The following is a 12100-nucleotide window of genomic DNA, read 5'->3' on the forward strand; positions in this document are numbered from 1 at the left end:
CACACACACGCACACATACACTCAAAAGTCTCACACATTTTTTTCCACACTGAAAAAACGTCCACACATTGATGTATACACTCTCAAACACCTCCTCTTAGAGGACCAAAAAGAGGATGAATAGTCAGGACAGACAGGCTGCAACTACATGGGATGAATTCAGTAGAAGGGTACAGAAAGAGTCGTTCTTAGGAAAGAAAAACTAAAAGTTGCTTCTGATCTACAAAGGTCTGACCCCCGCTGAAACTTCACAACAATGGTTTGTGTTATGTACATTTGTCATCTGTCAGTACACAGCTTCATGACATCACTCAAATGGGGGATGCAAAAACACACAACATGAAAGTGTTCCGAAAATCTAACACGCTTTAAAGAAAATGAAAACAGAAAAAGAAAACACTTCTTTTTAAAAACTTTTTTTTTCCTCTTCTTCTTCTTTTTTTTTTTTTTTTTTTTTTTTTTTTCTTTTTAACCATGTTATCAAGTTCATGCGCATGCCACATAATGAAACTGGCAAGATCCTTCCATTAAAAAGCCAACAGTCCACTCATGGCAGAACTTTGAGCTGACCAACATGCTTTCAAACACTGAAGGCAAAAAAGCACAAATAAGCCGTCCATTTAAGTCCCGGATTTTTCATTCCCAGGCAGGATCCTTGTGTGAAGAGATGGTGAAGGTTGGTGATTGGTTTGAAACATGTCACAGGTGAGCCCCTCATTGGCTAATGTCCAGCCTTCTGTACACTGGTATGTGCACAGCTCCCACAGGTTTCCCCTTCATGATAGCTCAAAGCATCATTAGGCATTGAGGATTGAAGCACACAATGCATTGTTTGAGGACAGTATACACTCCGCAAAACCCAGAGATAATACCGTAATCATTTTTTAGAAAAGACATAAGAACCAAATTAATACTTTAATATCAAACACTATTTACATCAGGAAGTTTCGCTAATAATAATAATAATAGTCATAATCATCATCATCATAACAATAATAATAATTATACAGTTTTAACAATGAAGTGTCTCATTTTTTTCTTTTTGTCCTCCAGAAAGGTACAAAAAACAGTTACTAACCTAACACTACATGTTATATGGTTGACTACCTCAGGATACACGGTATCCAGTTACAAGTTGATCCTCATTTCCCAGGTTAAGGTGTGTACAGAATAAACCATGGTAATAATAGCAATAATGACAAATAGTAGTATTGGTAATTATAAGAGAGTACAATTGAAGCTGGTTTCTGAGTTTAGCATTTATCTGCTGACAAGCGTCCGTTTTGAACCTTATGTGGTGCTCATTCCCTGTGGTGTTCTCCTGAAAATTAGTACCTCATTAAATGGCCTCATATCCTATTGCCCCCCATAGCTGAGCTGCTATTCTACTGTAATAGCATTGTTACCATAGTACAAAAACAAATGGCCAAAAGCACAGACAGTCCTTCTGGGGAAAAATAGAAAAAAGGCAGCCACAAAAATGAAAACAAAGCAAAAACAAAACAGTGCATGCCTTTTGAGACTGAACTGGACTGAACAATATGTTTGTCATTGAATCGAGTGTTTTTCCAGTTGTGTTCCATGTCATTTTTGTTGCTGTTTTGTTTTGTTTCGTTAGGCACTCTAGTCACACTAGCTTCAACTACCTTCCATGTCTTCCTGCCTTTCCCTGTGCGCGTCTCTCCCTTTAATTCTTACCATCTCCTTCACTCACCAATTCTCTCAAACTGCAAGGTCACTGGTGCTTTAAAACCCCCCACGGTGGAAATCTACACTCCCCCTCCCGAGACCCCCCAAGCCTTCCACCATCTATTTTTAATACCAGAAATATCTCCCCTTGCCACAACATGGGGTCCACATGCCTGTCATTTTGAACCTCATTAAAGAGTCACTTAAACCGGTAACACTAGGAGCTGAAGGTGGACATGCAATTGCCGCTGCACTCCTTTTCTTTCTCTATTTCTCATTTTCTATCTATCTTTCCAAACCAATTGGTGCTCTATTTTTCACACAGCACCCAGTAGTGAAAGAAAGACTGTTTCAACAGAGTTAATTTGTATATCTGTCCATCCTTCTTTGAAAGAGGAGAAAGAAAAAAAAGTCTCTCCATTTAAAAAAAAAAAGAAACAGCTCCCATTATGCCAACTCACCATGTGGGGTTGTGGGAGCTGAAGGAGGCTGAGTATCTTTGTAACAGTTAATTCCAGTGAATGTAAGTGCTAACATGAACCTGGCCAGGCTATACTGAGTTGTGCATTGCTTTGAAGTAAATACGGTGTCTCCATTCACATAATGCATTCTCAACTAATTGGAGCTATGCATCAGTCCAACAAATGAGGCCAGCCCCCAGCCGCCTGCTGCAATGTATTACATCTGAGGATCAAATGTTTGATGAACATGAGATGAAGCTGTGGTTATGTTCAAGTGACAAGGGCTTACAGAAAGTATGGCACTGTGAGCTGATGTTGGTATCCATGCACTTCCCCATGATCACTATTATCATTCTCCTCCAAATGGATATCAGAGTACAAAATTCATAGAAAAGTATACAGTTTCTGCAATGTCAAGGAAAGAATGTCCGAAGTTACCACTCAGAGAGCAAAATGACTTAATGATTTAGAAAAAAATTAAGGCTTCAGTTGTGAGGTGAATCTTTTTTCTTTTTTTTAAACAATCACTTTAACAATCAATGGAGAGAGAAAAGGCTGTGGATGCAAAACGTGGGAGTGTTAATATTGACTAATGCTCAACTGGAACAAAGGAACAATTGCTGCTCAACTCAGTGAATGAAGCATAAAATGACACTGTGAATGTTGCCGTGAAATTGTGTGATCAACTTTCAAAAGATATCGATCCATGATCTTAATAGCAGCCCACAAAGTGTCTGGTGAGAAAGTTTTAATTTAGCTGTTTGTGTGTGTGTGTGTGTGTGTGTGTGTGTGTGTGTGAGAGAGAGAGAGAGAGAGAGAGAGAGAGAGAGAGAGAGAGAGAGAGAGAGAGAGAGAGAGAGTCAGAGTGAACCAAATTATTTCAGATGTTTTATTGAGCAGACCGGCATGCTCTACACTCCAAACAGGGCCAATAACAAGATGCCCTCATCACAGTAGCCCAAAGACTCCATGGGTTCTTTGACCAACTTAACTCACTCAAGGCCACAGTAGCTTATCCTGTTCTTTGTATTCAGGAGCAAAGTGTACATGGTCTTTAAACTGGGCCACTGCAGAGATCATACCATGTACTCTCCATGCTGTGGGTTTCAGCCTGGTTTGTGACCTGTGCTGAGTGCCATCTTTCTTTCAATCCGTTGCCTTGCTATCACTCTGCTGTTCTGCACTGTCCATTAGAGCAGAAGTGCAACAATAAGTGCCTCTTTTAACCCAGCAGGACCTAAAGTCATTTTGGAAAGGTTTGTTGAGAGGTCTCGGGACACCTATCTGATCCTCTAGTGTATCTACAATCATTTGTAAGATCTAGAATCTTCACTTTCCTACTGTGTAATGCTGCTACTGTTTACAACTTCATAAAGAAACTACTGAACTACTGCCAAAGACTGCTAGTGTAGAGGCATGTGCATTTTTATTACTATTGTTTTTTTTTTTGTTTTTTCGTTTTTTTGTATTTGAGTTTGTATGGATGTATGTGTGTGTTTTGAAGTGTATGTGCAAATGTATGTGTGTGTGTGTGTGTGTGTGTGTGTGTGTGTGTACGTGTGTGTCAGTAAACATCAGTGCTGCAATGACATAGGCATGACATAAAGGGATGTCAAAAATCACGGGAAAATAAGAATCACTAAGTGTCAAAAAACGGGATTTGGCATCTTAGTTGAAGGTTTAAGAGGGGGAATTGTCTCTCCCACTTCCAACATCAACTTTTTTCACTCACAGACGGAGAAAGACCACTTAAATATTTTATGAAAAAAATAGAGGGTTCCTTGAGGAGCCTGCTCTGATGCCCAATTCAGCCACCCGACTCCACCCAAATTCCACCCCCTTCCCTGCAACCTCAGCCTTGGGCACATTCAGGCCACGCTAGGTGTAATTGCCCTCCACGAAAGAGGGAGGCGCTATAAAGTGAAGAGTGTTGCTAGGCAGACCAGCAGTGCAGCCAGAAGTGGACTTGCTATCCGCAGGTGTGGCGCGGCATTTGTTGCATCGCTTCGGGAAGGCTCGGCGGATTCATGGCTGGTATCGTCTAGGGGACAGAAGAAGAAATAAAGTGAATTGCAATTTATGGTGTAAACTGCTTTTTTTTGCATCAATGCAAGGCAGACAAATAACACTGTTCATAGGCAATACAATTAATAACCCCATTGTTATTTTATGAGCTACAGTGGTGATCAGTCATTGTGGTGAGTGACATGTTTGAGCTTGTGATCATAAAAAAATAATAATAATAATAAAACATGAAAGTTAAAGGTGCACTATGCAAAATTCCTGAGGGCTGAGGACTGTTTGGACTCAGCTGACGAAAAGATTAAAATTATAATTTATCAGTGAGTTGGGTCAATGATGAAACCATGTCATGTACCATAAACTCATGTGTTTATTCCACTTCGTTTTGACAGTTGAGTCTAAAAAATCCCCAGTCAAACCAACCCTTTGGGATTTTGCCTGGTGTGCCTTTAAAAGCCGTAACAGTGAAGTTTCATTTTGATGTAACCTAACCAACACACTTCAGTCATTATATTTCTATTGTGAGAAACATTATGAATTCATCTCCCAGGAGGAGTTTCCTCTGTCTGCCTGGCAGTGGCATGAGTATCTGTGAGCAGCCATTTGCCTGCTGTACCATGGGGAAGGAGCTGGACCATGCACAGAGAAGGACAGAGAGATGGGAGAGAAGACTGGACAGGCACATAAATACACCCAAGTGTGTATGTGCATGCATGTGTTTCTGCATGTGCGCGCCTGGGGGTGGGTGAGTGGATTATTTTAATTTCCCTCCTTTGGATAGAAGAAAAGCACAGTGGTAAACAGACAGGCATCATAGGAAGAAGCAGGCAGGGTAGCAGAAAAGCAAGCAGGCAGGCAAACAAAGTAGGCGCGTAGGTAGGCAGAGAGACAGACAAGAGGAGAGGCAGGCAGACAGAGCGGCAGACAGACAGGAGAGTCAAGCAGACACTGAAAATGTCCCAGGATCTGGCCTTAATAAATCCAAACCCCATGTGCTGAAAATCTGAGCTTTGCTCGTGCAAGTATGTGTGTGTGTGTGTGTGTGTGTGTCACAAGGATGTATGAGCTTATGATAAACCCTGATCACCAGGGCATGGTGAGCAGGGCACAGCTGCCATGAATACATACTGAAAATACATATTTTCCCCTTTTGAAGACAAAAAAGATCAGTTTTGGAAAACTGTAATTACTAATGCTGTGGCAAATGGCATTCATAAAGCTCTATTTGAAATGAGCAATATGTTATATCTGGCAGTTTGTTGTTCTGTGAGATGCTTTTGGTGTTATGTCAGGCCTGAGGGCAAGCTGGGTTGAGAATGAGACGGCAGCATGTGGGGGATGTGGTAGGTTTCAGTTCAGTGACTGGGTTAGACTCATGTATAAAGCCATAATAACACCACGTGTTCTGACCTCGGAAAGTACTGAAACCTCTGTTACCCTGTAGAGCCACTCAGTAACTGAATGAGTAGTGTAACAGAAAATTCAAATGTACCTCCTGTGCTGCCAAGAGGATTGCTGGTCCAGAAGTGGGCAATATTTAGTGACATTTCTTAATATAATTTCGGTTGATATTAAGTCTTTATACTAGTTGTGATACTCAAATTCTCAAAAAGCAGTTACTATTTTTGCCCTAGTAGGGCAGAATGGCCATTAGTAAAAACTGTCAAGAATGTAATGATATGGAGCACAACAAGCAGCTGGAAGCTGACATTCTACATTGAATTAGTGACTGAAAACTTTTAAACATGCGCATTCTTGAGAGCATCACACATATAGTAAAGTTGACATGTTCATGAATTTGACAGAAAATGTTTGATGTGGTTCATATATATAAATATATGTATAAATCAGCATGCAATGTAGACTAATGGTGTAGTTACATAAACAGCAACATACAATCAGCAAGCAGCAACAATAACATGACACAACTCCGGCAATCTCTGGCAAAAAAAAAAAAAAAAAAAAAAAAAAAAATCAGTTTAACAGAAGAACCAGGCAAGGGAGTGGGTGGACAGATATCAGCTTACAGAGAAAGTAAGACAAAAAAGAGAAAGAGACGAAAACAAAAGAAAAAGAGTACAGATGTATGGAAGGCACAATGTAAAGAATCAAAGAAGCAGGAAGCCATACTAACCTCGTGGTTCTAATGAATTGTCTACTTTGTCGTTTACATCAAAAACACGGTCATGTACGCCTATAGTTTTCACACAGCTGTCTACAATAGAAAATAAGGAGAATGAGAGATCATTAGAGGTATGCCAAATAGGTTAGTGACATTTGAAGCCCCCTCCCTCAGCCCTTAAATTAAACGTTCCAAGCAACAAAGCTCATGGCAACATTCAGATGAAGTATGCAGTGTACTGGATTTCATTTGGTGTGTACATCCATCATCCTTTGCATGTTTTCAAAAAACATTTTCTTAGCGAGTAAAGCAGTTGTGATAAATGAAAGGGGTATGTTGGACAGTGAGCAAGTGGTAATTCAGGAGGTACTGAAGTAACCAGAGAGGAAGACGTAAACTGTTTTGTTTTTCTATCCAAATGCACAATTCAACAGGCTCCATTACAAAGCCCTGTGTTGCACGCAAAAACTTACTTGATGGTCGGACGAAAACTTTGAGCTTCAGGCATGTTTTCCTCCCGTTCTCAGCAATGGTGGATGCTGAAAAAACACACAGACACAGGTAAAGATGTTACTGCAATGCAACATGTTCACTGTCTACGTCATGTACACTGGGCCATAACAAAACAGCTTCCAACAGATTTGGGCCTTCATATCTTTCACTGACACCAAGGTCTGAATGAAATGACTTTGGGTTTTTTTTTTGTCTGTAGAAAAACATTTTAAGCTGAGGCATTTTTTTTTTTTTTTTCATACAAAAAAATTTCTGGTTAATTACGGTCATGCTAACTCTTAAGTGGATTTGGTAGGGTTAGTCATGGTGGTTAAGGAATTACTGCCAGAAAGTATTTACAGATGTGCTAGGGCAATCACTCTGGAGAACACAGAGCACACGGCTCACAGCTAAACTGTTGCATTTTAGACTCAACAAGTGGCAGCAGTTTGATGAGGATCAAGGATATTAGCAGTGTTTTGACCTCTGCCAAAATACTCAAAAGTGGAAGATATTCCTCGTACCAATTTGCTATGTTGATCCTGACACCACTGTATTTTTCTCTCCTAAAAAGCTTAACACTTCATTGAGAAGGTTCACACAGTTAGGATATGTACGCTGCATGTGTGTATGGTTTGTGGTCGCTGTCAGGAAATGGATCCTTTCCTGTCAAACCCATGGGGTGTGAATCTCGAAGCGTTTGTGAGCAGCAAGCAAAGGTTTAGCTACCATAGTGGTTGTATCATGCACCCTAAAAATAGCGTATGTGTGCGTGTGCGTGTTCATGTGTGGTTGACCACTAATGGTGCTGCGGTGAGGCACCAGGTGCTGTCTCTTGTAGACAAGAATTGGGGTCAAACACAAGTCAGTTGTACCAAACTCTGGTGTGGGCATCCATCATGGCTAGAGAGCATAGTTTAAAAATATACATTGCTGTCTCCTGTCAAGACCACCTATCAAATAGAGAACAGCAATACCTTTTACCTCTACTGTAACACTTCAATCATATTTTCGCTAGTTTTCAATTCCACTCTAGACCCCGGTCATTAAGGGAAACCACACTGTAAGTTGGTTTTCGGGCACCATTTTGTGCTTTCTGTAGATCATTCCCCACAGACGCAATAAAGCCAGCATTTCCAAGGGCCACCATTTGCGATCTGTCAACTCCTCTCTAGTGATCCTTAACTTAACCCCCTCCCTTTCCTCCTCTCTCTCCCAGCTGTGTCCCCTCTCCTCTCCTCTGTCAGCATGGCAACATCCATTCATCAGAGCTCAACTCACTTGCAGCACAGTGCCCTTACCATACAAATGCACACACACACACACACACACACGCAAATGGATGCGTGCAAGTACGCCTGCATGCACAGACACAGTTTCCAGGAACGGCACTGTCTAGTGGTGTTGGTCTACTTTCTCTCTAATAACAGATTTTACAAGTCTGTGATCTCTCCCTGTCAGCAGAGTGTTTTACATTCAAAAATGTCTCTGTACACAGTGCTCTGGGCATGTAATCAGCATCCCAGCATCTTTTTTATTTTACGGGGAAAACAAGGACAACGTTGAGGCAGTGGAAAAAAGCACTGAGCTGCCTGTGTAGCCAGGGGATGTGTTCATTAAGAGTACTATTGACTAATAACAACGGAAAAGAGACACAAGAGATGGAAATCTATTCCTTCTGGCTCATCTTTTTTTTCTCTCTCTTTTTTCCACGCTTTCTAGCTCTGATTTTCCAGAAGCCTATTTCTTATCAAATGCCAACCGCATACTCTTTCAGTCTGCCTGTTTCTTCTTCGCCAACCCATCAAGGTCTCTCTCCGTCCCTCTCCCCTCTCGACCCTGCTGTTACCACTTTAATGTTGTCGGTTCATCAGCTGTAATCTGTTTCTAAGCCATGTGTCAGTGTGTGAGAGAGGTGACTTGAGATCAGATGCTTTTTCACAGCTCAGTTCATATTCAGCAGACGCAGGAGGGAAATAGAAGGAAAGAGAGAGAGCCTTATTAATTCGGTGTGGAGGCAGCCGATGACACGCTAATGAACCTTGGCCACCCTCGCTCACCCACTCACTCACGCACACACATACAGCGGCACATGCATACACACACACACACACAAACCCACACACTTTATATCACTCTTCTTAGTGCCCCTCTTCTACTACTCTATGCTCCCATTTTATCCATCTCTTCACTGTTTCATTGTGTACGCACATACATGCACACACCCAAGCGCACACTTACACACCACACACCATCTCCAGATGTCTTATCTTCATCATCGTTGTGGGCAGAGCTGAGTCAAAGCTATCGACACCAACCACTTAGCGAAGGCAGCTGATCAAAAGAGAAGCAGGGCCCTGATGAAAATGGGAGGGAGCATGTGGGAGTCGCTGTCATGATGACAATCAGTGAAGCTGATCTGGTGTTTATAGATTTAGACATGCTTACTAACACACTATCCACCTCCTACGCAAAATGTAATCATGGACATTAGGTGCAACAATGAATCCACATAATGCAGTCCGCCCGGATTGTGCGGTGATCTCACTAGCTGGGAACACTTACAAACACATAGTAATCATTTAATTATTTGCAGAGTTTTGTTGAGTAGGCAGTGAATGTGGAGCAAGTGGTCAAAAAGGGCTCCAAAGTCCCTCAATGCAGTGCCTGTCATAATAACAGTATTATCCACACCATTCTCACTTTTACTCTGCAGTGCTCATGTGGGAAATGTCAAGAAAAGGAATGCTATTGAGCCTGGGTGTAATTATTCTGTTAGTTTTAAACACACTGTAGATGATAGAGGTATGTTGCTGTACATTTTTGACAACAAAGGAGAGATTAAGCTTTAGCACCACATTCCTTTCTCGGTAATAGCGCTTAATACTTGATGAGGACCGTTACACCTGGGTCCAAACTATCCACACCAGAGCCTTTTTTTTTTTTTTTTTCTTGGATTAACATGCTGCACAGGGCCACTTTATTGTTCTTGTAATGCTGTAACATCAACACCTGCTATTCTAGTTCCCATCAGGCCCACAGCCTCCGCCATCAATCTATCCAGCCTGGGCGACTGGCCACTTTGAAGGACAGAGGCTCTGAAAAGATGGCTCAGAGACAGCGGGAGAGGTCAGGTTACTCCTCCAAGCCTTGTCCCCTGGCAAGTGATGGCTGGTCCCCTCAGTACACTGCATTATGCATCAGCATTAAGGCAAATGGAATGAAGCAGAATCCAATTACGGAAGAACAAACAGGTGGGCTCAGTGTGGCTTAGGCACAGTATTGTTTCAATCACAGCCCAAGCCAAGCCATATTGCAACTGTAATGTTATCTGGAAAACACATTTCCTTTGGCTTTCAATGCAAGATTCAGCAGTGCATTCCAGACATGAGAACATAAAACCATGTGTTTAGAGTGATAGGAAGCTAAAAGCAAACTTTAAGCTGACTAAATACTGTTGATAACATTATGGTGGGATATTGACATCTTATTTATCATTTTAGCAGGCCTAACAGCGCGGCTGTGAAAGAGTACAGTGAGGGGTGAGTCAATCAAACTGGTGTAAGAGGGGCTTTGTCTGCTATTTACCATGTGTTTACATGAAACCCAGAGTCATCTGGGTGCTTTCATGGTCAGTGAGCCATAGTCAAGCTTTGGCACTTTCAACATTACCACAGTATTGCTTAATGCAATATTACAGATTAGCAAAGAAAATTATAAAATTCGCTTAGTTTAGACTGAAAGTAATAGAGATACAACTCTTTATGTGGTGACTCATTATATGATGATCTGGATGTCAATATGGCTTGTTGCTAAGTACAGAGGACCTTGGCGTGCGATAGGTGCTACATTCATAGCCTGCAAAATTTGTAATTTCATTTCCCTATTTTGACGTCTATGTTTGAGAACCTCCTGGACTTACAGCAGCCCACTATAGCATCAATGTGCAATCCATTGAGGCTGCATGTTCAAATCTCTGCTACATGTCACTGAATTCTAAACAAACCTATTCAACAGTGACAACAAGCCATCAAAAGGCAAACCTTTTGTATGAAATAACCTTTTCCTACAAAGCAGTCTTTAATTTTCAAAAGCCTGGCTTTGTCTAGTCTTGTATGCTATCATGTGACACATATTAACAGCATCATGTTAGCATGCCTCTAGTCTGCGTCGGGTCTCCAGCTGGCTTTAATAATGGTGCTCTAAGCCTTTGATCCCTGCTCATTTGTTAGGATGGGATGGGTTAAATCAGAATGTCCTGCAATGCTGTGTCCAACGCTCAACATTCCTTGCCGGCCGTTCTGCCAGCACACTGAAAAACAGCCTGCTGGCCGGCTCTTTGATTCACTGGGATTACCCCTGTGGCTTGCACAGTTCAAACCTAGTCTGAGTTTATGCAAAGCAGTGTCCAGGAGTCTGAGTTTACACAGACCAGTGTCCAGGAGAGAGGAAACACACACAGAAACACACTGACACACACACATACACATACAGAGAATGCACGCTGTTTTTCCTCAACAAAAAAAAAAAAAAAAAAAAACAACTTTGTGCAATCTTCTACTCATGTTTCCATCTACCTAATTAGACAGTTAACAGCCAGGAGACACATGGTCCATGCTCAGAAATTAATGCTGGGATTCTTTCTTCCTTTGGTTTCAGGGTATGGAAACAGTCAAGGGAAGACAGTGTTATTGTGCACTATACACAAGAAAAGAAAACCTTGAATTTGAGAGTTCTGAAAAGAGTGAGAGTATTTACATGACCCCTCTGCTGGGTTGTATAAGCTGTTCCAATGTCCAAGATCATCGTTTTTGCGCCCACAATAACACACAAATACAAATACATATGCAATAAAATATTTTGCATACACCTACATGCACAAAACTAACACAGGTAGTCCTTCTTAAGTTCAACCAGTTACACAGTGGCATTTTTTTATCAAAACAACTTGAGAAGATAAGAGAGAGAAAGGAGAAATACTGAACAGAAAGACCTGAGGAGTGCAGCATACAGAACCGTGTGTCTATGTTTGTGTGTGCATGCATGCGTGCATGTGAGTGCCTTCTTAGACAAACATGCGCGCAAGGAGATGGAAGAGATGATCCTGGGTAAAGGAGCATTAACCAGATGCTACTACAGCGAACACACAATAGGAGGGAGTGAGGGAGGAGGAAGGGGAGGCAAAGGAGGAGGACATGGATCCTGGCAGGGGAGGGTATATAAACTCTCCCCCCTGGTGATAGCTGGCCTTTTGCTCTTTCCTTGCATCTTTCAACCGCTGCCAAAAGTGAACCAAATTTATCCCTCACACCAC

At 41.7% G+C, this 12100-nt stretch overlaps 1 protein-coding gene across 2 annotated transcripts in view; it reads right to left on the reverse strand.

Moving 5' to 3' along the window:
• Window positions 1-3315: 3315 nt before the first annotated feature.
• efna5b (ephrin-A5b) overlaps window positions 3316-12100 on the reverse strand; it is a 105925-nt gene continuing 97140 nt past the window's right edge. The window contains exons 3-5 of one of the 2 annotated variants that reach the window (XM_030060795.1): window positions 6768-6833; window positions 6307-6387; window positions 3316-4191 (exon numbers count right to left, since the gene is read on the reverse strand). In XM_030060795.1, coding sequence (XP_029916655.1) covers window positions 4064-4191; window positions 6307-6387; window positions 6768-6833 — 275 coding nt within the window. In that variant the 3' untranslated portion in view covers window positions 3316-4063. The remainder of the gene's footprint in view (window positions 4192-6306; window positions 6388-6767; window positions 6834-12100) is intronic. The other variant, XM_030060797.1, reaches the window with a different exon arrangement.

The sequence above is a fragment of the Myripristis murdjan genome, chromosome 9 (genome assembly GCF_902150065.1).
Source record: "Myripristis murdjan chromosome 9, fMyrMur1.1, whole genome shotgun sequence".
In the NCBI taxonomy this organism is placed as follows: domain Eukaryota; kingdom Metazoa; phylum Chordata; class Actinopteri; order Holocentriformes; family Holocentridae; genus Myripristis; species Myripristis murdjan.